The sequence below is a fragment of the Phyllopteryx taeniolatus genome, chromosome 5 (genome assembly GCF_024500385.1).
Source record: "Phyllopteryx taeniolatus isolate TA_2022b chromosome 5, UOR_Ptae_1.2, whole genome shotgun sequence".
In the NCBI taxonomy this organism is placed as follows: domain Eukaryota; kingdom Metazoa; phylum Chordata; class Actinopteri; order Syngnathiformes; family Syngnathidae; genus Phyllopteryx; species Phyllopteryx taeniolatus.
In genome coordinates, this window is record NC_084506.1 from 32,717,800 (window position 1) to 32,734,973 (window position 17,174).

At 41.9% G+C, this 17,174-nt stretch overlaps 1 protein-coding gene across 1 annotated transcript in view; it reads left to right on the forward strand.

Moving 5' to 3' along the window:
• cdh13 (cadherin 13, H-cadherin (heart)) overlaps positions 1–17,174 on the forward strand; it is a 265,858-nt gene that overhangs the window by 233,157 nt on the left and 15,527 nt on the right. The window contains exons 13-14 of the mRNA XM_061775059.1: positions 13,926–14,159; positions 16,302–16,520. Of these exons, the coding sequence (XP_061631043.1) occupies positions 13,926–14,159; positions 16,302–16,520 (453 nt within the window). The remainder of the gene's footprint in view (positions 1–13,925; positions 14,160–16,301; positions 16,521–17,174) is intronic.

Genomic DNA, 17,174 nt, shown 5'->3' on the forward strand with positions numbered 1-17,174 from the left:
TCTTTAGTATGATGTGTAACCTCGTATGATTTATATGTGGAGTATTGCGTCGGGTCTGTTGCTGCACCAATGTAGCGTCTGAGACGGTAACAACAGTCGCCTTCCTTTGACACTATGTCCTTCTTGTGCCTCACTGTGCGTTGATTGGTCATGCCCGGAGAGTGGGGTGCAGCGATAACGTGCTAAAGAGGGGATTGTTATGCTAAATTGTTCACATCTTCAATAAACAGTCTGTGTGGTGTCTTGTGTTCCAAAAGTGTACAAGTTTGTGCGGTTTTGTGCGACAAGAGGGAGTTTAATAGCCCTACACCTTGGAAGCTATATTATAATTGTATGAATAATCAATGACGGTTAATGTTGCTGCAGAAATGCTACTGGTTTGCGGTAGCATTTTTCGTCACCTGCAAATAGTTTTTTACGCCAGTGCTAGAGGAGCATGCATGTAAATGCGCGGAGCTTTGCAGAGAACAAAGTGGAAAGAGAGTTCAAAGAGTTGTGCTGAAAAGAGGGAACAGAAATTAGATTTCATGGTTTTTCCAAATAAAATGATGAGCTGCAACAAAAGGCCACTAACAAATTGTGACCGATGACTCAGACACTTATTATTGTTATTTTTCTCAACTAACTGAGTGCACCAATGTAAAAGCAGGAAGAAAAATGTGGCGCACACTCCAAACCATCTCCGTCACTGGCCACTCCACCACTCGAATGCCGACACGTTCATCCAATCACATTCAGATCTCTTCAAGATACAGTCCGAATTTGTACAACTAACAACAATTCATGTAACACAACAGGATCGCTACTGTATACAAATGTTGAAGAAAAATAAAAGCGTAGGCAATAGTTTTCAACAATGTACTTTGGCAAACCTTCGTTTGTGTTACAGGGATTGTTGTTGCAAGAGCTTCATAAAATCAAACTTTCTTTGACATTCCCTGAATGTATCCCAGGCTGGTGCTACCGCTAGCTGGCGGCAGCAGCTGAACACGCTGATCACTGAGCAGACGGTTCGTCAGTTAACACTGTTCTCTTGAAATCGATGATCACATTGCAGGATCTAGAGGCACAATAGGCAGAAACTGGGCATGGAATTCATAAGAAGATGTCATTTAGTGCATAATTACCTTTTCCCCAGAATTATTATTGCTTCAAATTGCCTCGGAGTTGTGTGCCGTCATTAAAGCCAGCTCGCTGGAACTGGACCTATAACAAAAACAATTGAACCCAAGAGAAAACGGTCCTAAATTGCTTGATCTAATGTTACAAGAGTGGTTGAGGTAACAATCTGGAGAAGTGGCTGGAAAACAATAGCAAGGGAAATACCACAATCATGATGTGGATGGCAGCATGAATTTTGGAAATGGACTTTGTTTGAAGACAGAAGATGATGGTAGGATATTTTGGGTCATTTTCACGTTGGACTCATGGCTCTATATTCGTGGAGTGCGCAAGGTGCGCTTGAGCATCTTGATATTTGTCTCAGCGGATGTCTCGCCTTGCATGTTTGCCTATTGGGAAGACCGGTCTGTGCCAAGCTAGGCAGTGTTGGCGCAGCGACGGTGTGTCTTTTAGCTTCCCCCCGCAACGCGACATTTTTGTGACTGAGGGCTCTGGTTTGCTGCTTTCAAACGCAAGTCGGCTATGATGATGCCCACACCAGCACGGATGTCCCCTTTTAAATGTGCCGCCGTTCCACGAAAGTACCAAATCCGGGTCTTGTCCGCCTCCTCACAGAGTGGGCAGTAAGATACACGAGCTCCGTGAGCTCCGACGAGTCGGGGGACCTTGAAGCCAAATTCATCCTTTTTGAAACCTTTTCATCTTAGAAACACCACTGGTCAGAATACACGAAAATCAGCCCCTCAACCAAAATTGGGTTTTGGGGGAAATCTTTGGCACCCTAATGCGAAATAATGCATCATTTTCTCTGCCACCCTGTCGTTGGTGAGACAGAACAAAGTGGCTGTGGGGAAATGGAGACGCTAGGATGCTACTAAATATTCCTTACTGGTCCTTTGACAGCCTGAGGCCAGGTCAGCTGGCAAAGCCCCTGAGTGGAAACACACAATGAATGATGGAGAAAATGTACTTTCAGAAGATAGACATACAACAATGGAAAGTTATATGAGGTGGAAACAGGAGAGGATCAGGGGATTTAAGAACGTTGCGAGGTAATGACAATGTTGATGTCGAGGTCAGGGGTCATCTCAGCTGGAGACTTTTCCACAATGAGTCTGAAGTCTGTAGGTTTCAGTCTATTGGCAGAGCGTACAGCTGCATGCCCAGTGGGAGCAGCTGAGATCCTGGCGCTTTTGTTCCCCCTCGATGTGTGAAATTGTCTTTTTATCCATGCTGCATGTGAGCCTGTGAGCCCATGCGCTCATGCACCACAACATTTTGTACACCTGCACAGTTCAATTAGTGGAATATTAACAAATTAACAAAAAAGAATCAAATCTTTCAGTTGTGATCGTGAATGTGTTCATTATTGTGGTGGTGGTTGACGGTCTGTGCAATTGCGCAGCGCCATCATGAGAAGTTTCTGTTATTTCATTGACCTACTGGAGAAATATTCTTAAATCTCTTACAGTTTTGCCACATTTCAAACTAGTTGCACGTTACCAAATGTGTTGTTAAATTCAAAATGTTAAATTCGTTCTTGTACTGTGTCTCATTAGACCATAGAAATGTAGCTATTTATGACATTTGTTTTGGTTTAATGGATGAACAATGTCGACCTGCAGAGCCACGTTATTGTGAGAGGGCTTGCAGGGAGCTTGACGGGCTGTTTGTATAAGCTCTGCACAGAAGTTGCTGGGTTTAACACTTCAGCAAATTCTCTACAGCTTTCTGCTTCCTTCTTGGAACAACAGCTGTTCCTACTTTGCAATTGCAAAGTCTAGTGTCTTCACTTGAGTCTTTTGTATTCAAGGTCTGTGTGTTTGTGCACAAGAAGATTACAGTTCACTGACTGTATTCATCTCGTTGTTGTATGCGCACATTGCGCACTCGGCCTACTGCTCTCGTCTCTCTCTTCTGTGTGTTGTAGTTCATTTTTTCTCCTTCTGATTTTAATGTTGAAACACCTCCTGGTGTGTGCCGTTTGTCACTGGAAGGCCGAAATATATTATCCAAGACAGAAGATGTGGTTCCACACAAGTGCACAAACAATTTTTGGTGCTGCCAAACCTGCTATTATGCTGTAGAAATTCCTTGCTTGAAAGAGCCAAGCAGTGATTGCTTTGAACGTGTGGGTGCAGGTGGCCCTGTTATATTTGACAATGGTGTAGCTTTTAATGTTGTTCGAGTCAAGATTCTTAATTAGGAATTCAAAGTTCAAGCAGTTGTTTAAGCTGATATACTAAATCTATTAAAGGTGAAGTAATCAAGCTTTTTCTCGAGGAGACCCAAGAGTGATGCTTGAATTAAACTTACCAACAGCGACACGTATGCAACCATGGTGGTACAATGCCAGAGCTACAAAAATGATGCCTTCATGAACTGGACATGTACTTGCCAAATATGTATCAAGCCCTCCTGTTATTATGTGGGTCAATTTGACACATTTTAAAGTTGTGTTTTCAATACTATGAGTGTAATTGAAATCCATTCATTTTCTATCCTGCTTTGTCCTCATTAGAATCATAGGTATGAATTATCCTCATTGAAACATGATATGTTGGAGGTAAAGAACAGCATTGCACTAAATATTGATTGAAATGCCACCGCCATTATTCACTGTAGGTACTATATGGCTTCTTGGTGGTGATGAGTAGTGTTGGGTTTACGCCAAACATAACCTTTTGGACCTTGGTTTCGAAATTTTGCGAGACCACATTTGAAATATCCCAAATATATGAGGACCAGGGTTCAAATCCTGACCCCGCCTGTGTGGAGTTTGCCCGTTCTCCCTGTGCCTGCGTGGGTTTTCTCCCAAAATCATGCATGGTAGGTTGATTGAAGACTAAATTGCCGTAAATCACCTCACCCTTTTGCTTTAAATCCAAAAGTGGACAGGAGAAATAGGAGATGCTGAATCCTAATAGGTCTTGGTCCTTATGTGCATGTAAAATCATATTTAGCGTGTGTGTGTGTGTGTGTTGTGGGCCGGGGGGTATATTGGTCAATCTCACATAATAGCTTCATCATACCCTTTGTGAAAAGACATCCCAAAATTGGCAGTGGTGTGTACGAGTGGGCTGTAGGCAGAGCTTAATGTGTCTTTCTACACGTCCATCCCAGTGTGTGAAGTCTGTCACCATGCTGCCTCATTGCCGTGTTAAGTGCGTGATGGGCTGAGTCATTTTCCTGTTTCAGTCGCTGCCATGTCACCCACACACAGAGTGGCAGCCTGGCAGGCTAAATGCAGATAAATGGACTAATGTTATCGCTTTGGCCTGCTGTGATCAACCCGCCTCAAACTCCATCAGCAAAATAATAATGCATGACGGCTCAATGTGTCAGTCCAGTACATTCGCATTCTCGAACCCAGCTAGAAGTAAATAGAACATGAAATTGTTATCTATACTTTTCACTTTACAAGTTAGTGTTTGAACCTGACTTGCTAAGGTTTTTTGATTCTCTGTGTACTGCTTGTACAGCAATATATCATAATATATATAAATATAACAATGAACCCTATTTATTTATTGACATTTGATTAACATGGCTGAGCGCAAGAGGAATGCTGAAAATTAACTATCCCAATGACGTGAGCCAAAGAGACTGAAGAAATACAAATAGTGTAATGTAGCTTGACAATGAGAACCAAAAAAAGTCATTGATTGGACACAAAGGGGCACAAATTGGATTACATTTCGGGGAAATGTGAGACAGATTTCTTGTTCAGCCAGCCTCAGACGATGACAATATATATATATATATATATATATATAAACAAAACAGCTAGATATGAATTCTGGAGGAAGTGTTGACTTGCGTCCTCCTGGTTGTCCTCAGGGCCACTTTGACTTCATCTAGTATCTCGTTCTTGCCAATGCCTTTATGGAGACAGACACTGAGGCGAGCAGGTTAAATACCTTTCTGAAATGCGTTCTTGACCAGCCAATCAGTTATGACCCTGTGTAGCAGCGGGTAAGGGTGACGCCATCATATGGGGGCAGATTCAGAGCATCTTGACCCAGGATAATGGTGGTCTAATGGGACACACTCTGGAAAGCGTAGAAGCTCTCTGCTCGATGCTGTTTCACCTCCCCCATCTTGTTGCACTGCCTCATTAACCCCAAATTCACACTGTTCTTTGGAGAACCGCCTCCTCAACTTCTTTGTGTGTGTCCTTCATTCCTCAACAAATTGCAAAACACTTTTGTACATCATCAACAGCCTCATGTTATGTTTGTGAATAAAGTGTATCTTTGTACAGGGAGGAACAATCTTCTCTCGATGCCAGCTGCAACGTGACGATCGAGGAATCATAATCCTGATTGATTCACCAATCAAATGCTATCACTGGTAAACTACAACGTTTGCCCAGTAGAACCTCAGTTTGTATGTTCTGATTCAGGAAAATTCTGCAAAGATCATTTGAATTGAAAAGTACTGCATGTAGTAGTAGGAGAGACTAGATCGTGAATGACACATTTAGATGATGGAATCAGCCAAAGACTGTTGATAGAGGTTCTCTGCCTATTGAGCTCGACACCTTGTCATTACAGTGACATGTAGAATCTGTCAGAAGTTTAACCGCTACTGAATGGTTATAATATCCTTGGTGTGTCTGCCCGTGCTGTATAGAAGTAGTGTTGTGATTCTTATGCAATGATGACACCGAGTCCCACTATTCCAAGGTGTCACCAATAATCTATAGTCTGTCTCCGAAATATCATCAAGGCTAACAATTCGATTCTCCTTCTAGCTTCTACACTCACCTGCTACAACATTATGGCTGCCTTTTTTCCCTGTTTTTAGCTAAATACGGTCATCAAAACCACTCAGACACAGGACAGTTCTAAACCACAGCAAAACTACTTGCAAGTGCAATATATGGTACTGAACAAGTTTTGAATGAAATATTCCACAAGCTACGATCCCAAAACATTTGAATGGCATTTCAAATGCTTGCAAACATCTTCAAACATTGCTGTACCCTGAAAAATACAGTCCAGTGAACAGCTAAACATGCCCATAGACAATGAACAATGAACACTTGCCTACCCAAGAAAAGTGCAGAAGTAACATTGATGGTGCCAATGGCGTAGTGAACTTCCTCTACGCACAACAACTTAGTGCCTCCTGCTGTGAACGTTTGGTTGAGACGACAGTAGTTAGTTTTTTCGTCATGTTTACGGGCGCTGGTAACTGTTTGTTGTCTCAGTTAAAGAGATGCTACAATACAATAAATAGCATACATAATATAGATTGTTTTGCCATGAAAATAATAATAATTTAAATAATGGTAATAAAATAATTTCCTTTTTTTTTTTGTTGTCGAATAGTTGAGGCTTTCCACAAATAGGAGAATAACCAGTGATCCACTGTGTATTCCATATCAGTCTAGTGGGTCACGCATCATCCTCCGCCCATAATGTATTGTGGTATCAAAAAGTATGGAGACCTATAGGGGTCCACTAACTATTGTGGAAAAAAACTATATTATGATTTTATATGATAACATTTGTTGTCATATGTGTCTGAACAGTACAGAGCAATATTAACTTCAGCTACGCAGGCCTCACGTAAGGGAAATCAGTGATGGAATGTTAGAGGCCGCCAGCGGGTAGAATACTAACAGCAAAGGTCCATCAAGGTCATGCGTTGGTAATATTTCTCAGTATGATAAACTGCCTTGACACTTTTAATGAAGCAAAAGCTCATTAATTCTGAGATTTTTCTTCCAAACAGAAATAATAACTTAATACTTAACTTAATAACTTAACTTAATAGTTCTTGAGTGCTGAAAATAGGTCGAGTTTGGTTATAGCAACCATCACAGTAAAAAAAAAAAAAAAAAAAAAAAAGCACTTATAGTATCATGTTAGTGCAAAAAGGGCTTTGCCTACAGGGCCACTTTATAATTCATAATTCCCCCTCCCTGCTATCACGTTTTATAATAACCAGCAACTGATAACCCAAACTCTATTCTGAAAGCAATTTGCCAGACTGGCGGCCATGCACCTGTCCCTACCACTGCGTCTCTCCCTGAAGTCATCTCTCTTAATGACTTGCATCTTCTGAAATTGGCTCTGGCGGGATTCATTTTTACAGTTCTGATCGGCCAATAAGATTAGCCTGGTGTCATGTGATAGGGTTTGCCATAGCCCAGAAGGCGCAGAAGAGTAATACTACATAATTAAGTGGGTTATCCAGAGTTTCAACAAGGTCTGGAATTCATAGTGCCAAATGGCAAACTAAGGATCGAAAGCTGTTTTCACACTGCATTCCCAGTAAATTGGCATTTCAGTTGAATTCTTCAGGGGCGAAAAAATAGAGCTGGGATGTATCCACCTGTCCCCATTCAAATGATTAGCTGTACTATGAAGACGTTAGCGCGACAGCAACAATTGCTTTAAACACACACAGGGGTGTGGGTCCCAGGTGTGAAACACTCTGGTCGCTGGTGGTGGCGTTGCCTCTCTGTTATGCCTCTGATACTACACTGTACCAAATGATTACGCATGTATCGTTTAGGTTAAATAAAGTTTAAAGTGGCACTAAGCAGTATTCACTAGTATCAAGTTTCCCACAAGGCCACGTTGTCTCTGGTGAAAGTTTACAAAACTATGCGCATTGCAGATTTGGCTGGTGGTGTTGATTTTCAGCTCGCCATCTGTGTGTGTCTTCAAGAAGTCAATCCATCACTTTTTCATTTCCTCATTTTTTGGGAGTTTAAAAAAACTTCACCGAGCTGTCAATTGAGGCATCCAGCGAAGACGCATTTTCGGGGTGTAGCCATCGTTCGCTTGCTAACTGCAAGCTGCAGTGGTAAATGGGCCTTGTTGTGGACGCTAAGCACAGCTAAGTCACAACTGAGCAGCCAAACAAAATGATAATACTTCATAATACTTCAGTTTATTTTTGAAAGGGGACAATGCAATTTCATAGAACACATGAAGTACACATGGTTAAAAAAGCCAGAATTAGCCAGAAGGCTAGTTTTCATCTGTAGTCCCCTGGCCATGATGTAAAAAAGCAGTAAAATACATCTACAAGACAATATAATACAGGATACATAATCAAACTATACTATTAAGAGAGAATAAAACCATAATTTTTTTGATCATAACAAAAAGACAACATGATGCCACGCTACTTAAATAGTGGGCGAGAGAACTCGCGCTAGAAAGTGTACGTCCTGTGTTTTAGCCCGCCCACAAAATCAGGAAAATTCAAACGGTGAAAAAGATGCTAACGCTATATCACAACAATTCAGCACTATATTTGATACATCTTTGCATGTTTTCAGCACTTCTATAGACAAAAATGTTCCTAATGTTTTTCAAAAGTAAAGGAAATGCTTGCACGTTTTATTTTGATGAAAAACACTCTACTTTATCAGTATAATAAATATAACTATTCATATTTTCTACTTTATTATTATAATGAATGTAAAGATTAATATTTACTGTTGTGAGGCTGATTTGGACAATTTTAAATTAAACAATGTCTCTAAATGATTCATTGATTTTCGCTAAATGTTATTGAGATTATGTAGATTCCATCCAGCCATCCATTGTCCGAACCGCTTATCCTCACTAGGATAGCGGGCGTGCAGGAGCCTATCCCATCTGACTCTGGGCGAGCGGCGGGGTACACCCTGAACTGGTCGCCAGCCAATCACAGGGCACATATAAACAGACAACCATTCGCACTCACATTCACACCTACGGGCAATTTCAAGTCTTCAATCAACCTACCCCGCATGTTTTTGGGATGTGGGAGGAAACCGGAGTACCCAGAGAAAACCCATGCAGGCACGGGGAGAACATGCAAACTCCACACAGGCGGGGCCGGATATGGTAACCAGTCATCCTCCGTGCCGCCTCATGTGGATTCCTTTCAGAATTGATCAAGCATCCAGAGCCTAACCTTTTCAGGCAAAATAACATCTCAGTGTTGTTATCCCTTTTTTTTTTTTTACCTCTACTCCTGCTTGTGATGATTTTATTTATTTATTTATTTAAATACAATGTATTGGGCACGGTGGACGACTGGTTAGCACATCTGCCTCACCTTCTGGGGACCGGGGTTCCAATCCCGGCCCCGCCTGTGTTGAGTTTTCATGTGTTGAGTTTCCAGCTCTTCCGGGGGGATCCCGAGGCGTTCACGGGCCAGCCGAGAGACGTAGTCTTTTTTTTTTAATTTATTTTGTTTACTTACTTATCAAGGCATATTCCCTTTGGGTGTGCCTGTTTGATAAGATTTTGGTCGTACGCCATTTTCAGCTTCTGTGTGTGAATACACCTTTAGTAAGAATCCTACGCACTTTTTGATAAGTGAGGCCCCAGGTCTTTGGGTTTATGGCTACGTGACATGAACATTAACCAGTGACCTTAGACGTAGACTGGACTCCTTTAGTCCAAAACCTTAGGTATCAATTGGATGACTTTTCATCAAATAGTCAGTTTCTTGAGGACACTCTCTGAGTGTCAGCCTGGGCGGTCCCTGGGGAGAATCTCTTGGCATTAGGCAAAATGCTTCTTCCTGATAAGAGAGGATTATGGAATGGGCACCTTTGGAATGGGCTACAGCAGGTAAAACTGTAATCATTTCTTCCCCTTCAATCATGTCTAACTTTGCAGTGGCAGAATTGGGTACATTTCAAACATTCAGCGGTCATAATGCAGTTTCCATTCTACTTCTACGGCGAGAGCACAAAAAAGATAAAAGGTAGAAGCAACAGCAATAGCCAAAATGGGAGACTGTTGCAGGACTCGAGAAATGTATAAAAAAGGAAAGGGACTGTGACGGAATGGGAGAGGAATCTCAATTTGTACCCTAGAGATGTGGATTATCCCTGACAAGCCCAGGAGTCAATGAGTCATCTTGCACCTCTCATCTGTGAACACACCAGGGGAAGCGCAGAGTGACGCAACTGCCAACCAGGGGCAGGTGTCATCAGTTGGAGACAAAATAACACAACGAAAGATGCAGAAGGTGATGGAGTGTGCGTCTAAAAATAAATTCATTCTTTTGTTCCTGCACTGAGTTTCTTGCACCCAAGGCAAGGTGTAGAAGTTTGGTGGCTGAAGAGCTAGCAATTCACTTCCAAATTACTGATGAGGTGCCATAAATGCAAGGGACACACTTTCAGTTTGACAGCGACAATTAAGCTATTTTTCCACAATGCAGTACCTACACCGTTTGTTACGGCTGTACTCGCTTTAGACATGTTTGACTTTCAAATCCAGCTACGACGAGGTACGATTTCTCATACTTGGGCAGTCGGATTCCAATCAGGCTGGACCGATACAGTTCGGGGGATGTAAACCACTGCTAGTCACTCATTGGTTGAGCAGATTTGTCATTGCTGCATCTGTACTGAGTTTTCACAAGAATAACATGAACATTTGACAACAACAACAGACATTCAATTGACAGAGAATACTTTTGAGACATAAAGACGTTGAAAAAACAGTCACTGAGCAATAAAAGGTTGCTAGCAATCTGGTAATGCCGGTACAATTACAATTTAATTTTTTTTGACAATTGTGCGAAAATATGCAGAGTCCTCTAGCAATGAGAGCAGTTTGAATGACTAATAGAGCAAAAGTCCGATGCAATGACCATTGTGCAAAGGCCGCCGAGACTTCAAGAAATGTATGCAGTTTAAAGTGACGATAATCTGGGACAATGTCAATTGTGCAAATGGTGCAGATACTACTCAGGCACATGAGAGGCCAGTATTGGCCAACAACAAATATGCAAATAGCGCAGCGTGGCATGACTACTACAGTGAGTGCACGAGTAATGTATCATTGGCCCGACAGAAATGGGACAACAAACTCAAGACATAAAATTGGCAGCATGTTGCAATGGAATTGTAAGTTAACTGTTTAAGAAGTTGATGGCAAGAGGGAAGAAGCTGTTGGAATGTCTGCTAGTTCTAGTTTGCATTGATCGGTAGCGCCTACCTGAGGGAAGGAACTGGAAGAGCTGGTGACCAGGATGTGGAGGGTCCAAGAGGATTTTGCATCCTCTTGTCTTAGTTCTGGCAGCGTGCAAGTCCTCAAAGGCGGGTAAGGGGGTACCGACAATCTTTTCAGCAGTTTTGATTGTCCGTTGCAGTCGGAATTTGCCCTTTTTTGTAGCAGCACCAAACCAGACTGTGATGGAAGAACATAGGACTGATTCTATGACCGCTGTGTAGAACTGCCTCAACAGTTCCTGTGGCAGGCCGTGCTTCCTCAGCAGCTGCAGGAAGTACATCCTCTGCTGGGCCTTTTTGAGGATGGAGTTGATGTTGAACTCCCACTTTAGGTCCTGAGAGGCTGTAATTCCCAGGAACGTGAAGGTCTCGACGGTTGACACAAGGCAGTTGGATACACTGTAAATAAAGGACTGCTTCTCGGAGAGCTATTCTTCACCTGTGAGATAATTACTCGATCAAATGGTGAACTAGTGTAATAGAAATGAGCTATGTGCTGTCATTCATCAACAGGAAAAATTAAGAGTTAAAGGAAAATGCTCATTGATTATTTAAACAAGTTCACTGATCTTTCATTTTATTGCTGTGTCCAATTTAAACTTTCAGCTGGAAAAAAAGCAGACATGCATCTTTCACAGACAGACATATAGACAGAGAGATGTGTAATGTGGCAGCTATTCTTAGTGTCTCTGGGCTCAGATTATTTTCTTGGAAAAATGTAAATGCATCCAGTCAGATTCATGTTAGAAAACAAGATTACTCCTCACCAAGAGAGCCATAATTTTTGCATCATTGCAATACTTTCACCCTTTCCTAATGTGCCTGTTGCCTTCTTTACTTTTGATGTTAGTCTACTTTCTATATGGAGCCAGTTTGACAGCAGCAAGTGTCCATGAATCACATCCTCCCTGGGAGTGTGTGTCTAATCCAAACAAGGCAAGAGACACGTTGGAGTGATGCATGATTAGTTGAGTGTAGCCATATTCATTTGGGAAAACAAGCTTCGTTTGTACAGTCGCTAGACAAGCACATGGATGACTGCGCCTGACACAGCATTGCAAAAATGAACCCCAATTTTTACACACGGGATTTTATCTTAGTCTCACCTTACTTGTCACTTTGTAAACTCCGTAATCACAAATGTTGAACTGGTGAACAGTTCAGTTATTTGTCATTGTTCGTATGCACCTAAAAGTGGCCACTCCAAAACACATCTTCATATCGCAGTGTCAGAACCGTTGAAAACAGATGGATGGACGGACGGACGGACGGACGGGCGGATGGGCATTATACAGTATGAGCCCCTCTGATGTTGCCCGTCAATTTCTACTAACATTTAGGCAACAAAAAACCCTTGATTATGGAACCATTGTTGTTTGGTTGTCATGGTTACTTGAAAACAGAAAGTCCGTCTCTCACTGCCATCTAAACTCGTATATCCTATAATGTCACGGGCCAGTTTTTGTTTTCTTTCAGGTTGGATGACAAATCCGGAAATGAACCGATGACTTCTCCTCGAAAGACACGCATGCACACATGCACACGCATACACACACAGCCACACACCATACTAAATGCAAAATGTCAAGGGGAATGGAGTAGGATTAAAAGAATGTTGTAAAATCCACGTGGATGGAGAGTTTTGCCATTGTGCTCATCTGCTTCCCTTTCTTTGAATTTTCTTTATTCCAAATGTCATTCGACTTCGTTATTGCAATCTTTCTCATAAAATGTATTTTCACCCAATTAGGAAATCAAGCCACAAAGACTCGTGTGTACTTTTGTACGTTGTCGCCGAAACACATTCCACGACTTGACATTTATTGTCTTGTTACACCAATACGGCATCACCTTCTCCCTCTTCTAAATTGTCTGCAAATATATTTAGCCAGGAGGGGTGGAGGAGTCCATTTTCCAATTGCAGAATAACCTTTGAAGTTTTTTTGTTTTTAATAACCTCTAATCTCAGTTAAACCGAATTAGCAAAATAAAAGAGCACAATACCATAATAAAATATCATGTATGCACAACACAAAAACAGATTGTAAGATGAGTATAACACCTGCACTGGATAATTGTACACAGACATCATATTATTGAACCTTTAATAAAGACAAATGGAAGCATGTGAATGACTTTACTCGACTGTAACAAGGGTACGTCTCGAGATCTGGTTTGATGGACAGTCGTTACAATACCGTATTTTCACGACCATAAGTCACCGTATTAAAAGGCGCAGTCTCAGTGAGCTATCAGTTATCCGCGTAACTGATAGCTCACAGTTTGAACTGTGCTTCGTAAGCGTGTCTCTTCATAGGTGCCATTTTCGGGGGTCCTTAGCCAAACCGATGTTGTTTTGCACAATGCACACCCCGGCACTAGAAACCTACTGGGGGCGTGCCTTTAGCGTCCTCTTTCACACGCACCCTTCCCCCTTTAACGTCTGCATGCTGTCTGTCCTCAGTCACGTCCGCCTTTACGCTATAGAAGCAGCTTGTCGGCAGGAAATGCTCCCAGTCAGTCAAGCGGAGCGCTATTCAAAGTCACACAACAACATTTACAGATTTTGGAATTCGGTGCACACATAAGGCGCGCCGCATTATAAGGCGCCCCGTCCATTTTGGAGAAAATTTAAGACTTTTAAGTACGCCTTATGGTCGTGAAAATCCGCTAATTTATGTAATAAATCAACCATAATATTTGTCTTTATTTAGTTTCCTGTACTTTGCTTAGAGACCCCAGTAGCGATACAAAAGCAGAAGGAACACTCCAAGAAGCAAAAAAGTGATCAAGAAATGTTGTTTTTGTGTGTGTACAGGCAGTCCTCCAGCGACAGGTACCGGCACATTGGTCATTCACCTGGAAGATTACAATGATAATGCACCCTTCGTGGTACCGTCAGTAGCACGGGTGTGTGAAGATGCACATGATATGAATGTGGCCATAGTCGGTGGAAGGGACAAGGATCTACCACCCAACGGGGCGCCCTTCAAGATAGAGCTGGGAAAACAACTGGGACTAGATAAAACCTGGAAAGTTACCAGTGTCAACTGTGAGTATTTTATACCTTCCAACGTGCATTATGTATAATACTGTGTATGGTACACGGTATATATGAAGAAGAAGAAGAAGAAGAAGAATCACCTTTATTGTCATGAACATGGATGCATGCACACAAAATGTGTTCTCTCCATTTTATCCATCACAGTGAGCACACACACACACTTGTTAGTGGAACACACTCGAAGCAGGGGGTAGCTGAAGCACCCTTGGAGCACTTCGGCGTATCAGGGTCTTGCTCAAGGACACCACAGCCGTGAGTCCGGGGGATGTTGCCGGATGGTCCGGTCAGGGTCTTGAACGTAGGGCCCCCGCGGTGGCAGGCGATGATCTTAACCATTGGGCCACTGAGCTACAGCTACCCATATTCTACTGAAATAGTTTTTACATCATTACTCCATTCTAAAAGCATTACAACTGATCAACACCAGCACTTTCAAATAGGAAAAAGTGGAGAGTGCAAAACAGAATTGCACGCATCTTCAATACTTAAGGGACAGTCCAATATGTTTATATTGCTCATAGGAATCCACACTAAAAACAAGTACGGATCTGCACTGAGGAGGAAGCGTAAAATGATCTGAGGAGGAAAAGAGTGTGTGTTTGTGTGTGTGTGTGTGTGTGTGTGTGTGTGTGTGCGCGTGTGTATAGGCAGACAACCAAGACATCGATTCAGGGTTGCATGGCCGACAGCGCTGTCTTTATGTGTTTTAGCGACAGAGCAGCGTTAAAACTTGCCCACAGGTAACACCTGTGACTGACAGCTGGCAAAGGGAGGCACAAAATGACTACTCCACAGTCAGTCATTTTGTGTATACGTGTGTGTGCGTGCGTGTGCATGTCTACTAAAAATATCTGAATTGAAATGAATTGTATGCATGAATACATACTGTACATTTATTCCCCATACGTATGAAATCATATGCACACTGCATGCCTCATCTTTTCGATGAGCTTTCAAGACACTGCAGCTAAGTGACTCCTCATCCTCTGCATGTTGTCCAAAAACGCGCGTTAGGTTAATTGAAGAATCTAAATACAATGGTGCCTTGAGCTACGAGTGACCCGACTTGAGAGTTTTGTCAGAAACAAGCTTTCGTTCTGCCGTTTGCTTTGACTTACGACAAGACAATTACACGCCGCTCTTAAAACAACCACAGAACTTTCCTTTAAAGTCCACTAGCTTAATGTTAACACATCATGGGAAACACCATAGACGAGCTAAGGAAATGCATCGAATATTTGACCGCAAACGGTGCAGCAACGCATGTAGACAGACGATATCACAAATATTAACTGGCATATATTCTTTATCCTTGCAAAAGTACAACAAATATTACTGGAGCTAACTGAGTCACTGTAGTTCTGAAAGGCTTATTCATTTGTGTCTGCATAACTGTATAATACTGGCCCCCGGTGACAAAGTCATGCACGCCAGAAGAGCCGCTGATGCACACACTGTTTAATTCTTTACATTCTATTCAATTACATTATGGCTATATGTTTGTATACAGTACAATATAATAGAGTGCTACTTTCCTTATTAAAAACACATAGCAAAAAAAAATTCTTTTTTGGGGGGGAGCCTGGAAAGGATTAATGTCTATTCCATTCCAAGTGTTTTGAGTGACGAGCATGGTCACCGAATGAAATAAACTCATATCTCAAGGCACCGCTGTGTGTAAATATATTGTGAATGTGTCTGGTTGTCTGTGTTGTCAGTGCTATGGTTGAGAGGCCATCGATCAGGGGTGGACCCCGCCTTTCGCCTTAAGGCCAAGCCCAATCCCATGACTTGACCAGTGGGTAGAAGGTATACTCCTGCTGCAGACCAAAGTCTGGAAATTGAAAGGGACCTGTGCAGTGTCAAGATGGAACCTTAGCAACAGTTAATACAAATGGACATATTAATGGTTTGCAGCAGATCTCGGACCCACGATCATTCAGTGCCTCAGCCAAGTCGTTGTTACATGCTGAGCCGATGCTGCCCTTTTTTGTTCAATAAACCACTTACGGAGTTCTGCTTTGCAAAATATGCTGCTGTTTTGTGTGTTCATTCAGAATGTATGGAAAATATTTTTGAAAGGCTGTTGTTTATATTAACTTGACTAACTCACTCTCTCTCTTGCTCTAGCGACACACTCCCAAATCATGTTGCTGCACAGTCTGAAGACAGCCAACTACCAGCTACCATTGCTCATCACTGATTCAGGGGTGCCTCCTTTGTCCAACAACTCAGAGGTCAAAGTTCAAGTCTGCGTCTGCAAGAAGAAAAAGATGCTCTGCAGCTCTGCCCACTCACACCACGCCAGCCTTCTCATCATGCTCGCAACACTGATGCTTGCCCTACCTTGTAAGTATCACTGCACGGACAAAGAACCATTTTTCCCTTAGTACTATGAAAAATACTATATATATATGTATAGTTATTTGACATGAAACTTTAAATTATTACAGATGACATTCTCTATCGCTTCATAAATCTGGATATCCTGTCAACAGCCATAAATCCGATTCACCCGTGTTTCTTAATAGTGTTAAATAAAATTGGCTATAACGTATATGAAATAACCTCACAGTAATAACCTTCAGAATATAAATGTGTGAGATTTTTTCATCACTACTCATGCTACTGATGTACATATTTATGGCTGACTTTTTGTTTTTGTTTTTTTCACTATTATTTAAACACATCTGTTTAAAAAAAAACATCTTGTTTTTGCTGGAGGAATCAGTAGAATTCTCATGAGGCCATTAGCAACAGCATTAAAAATTCAGCCTCGTCCATTCACAAAATAAATGTCCAACAGCCACTGTCTCTCTTTCTCGAGGCTTGTTGTAGCTTTCAAGTTGTACGCCAGAGGTGAGGAAAGCAAAGGCAATTGTTAAAAGAAGAGAGTCTGAATGTGAACATTTAAGAGACAGTACTCTGAAAAGTCGACACCAAAACAAAAGTAGACTGTGATTTTAGCCCTGAAGGAAGGTTTCGGAGCAGTTCCCCCCTCAT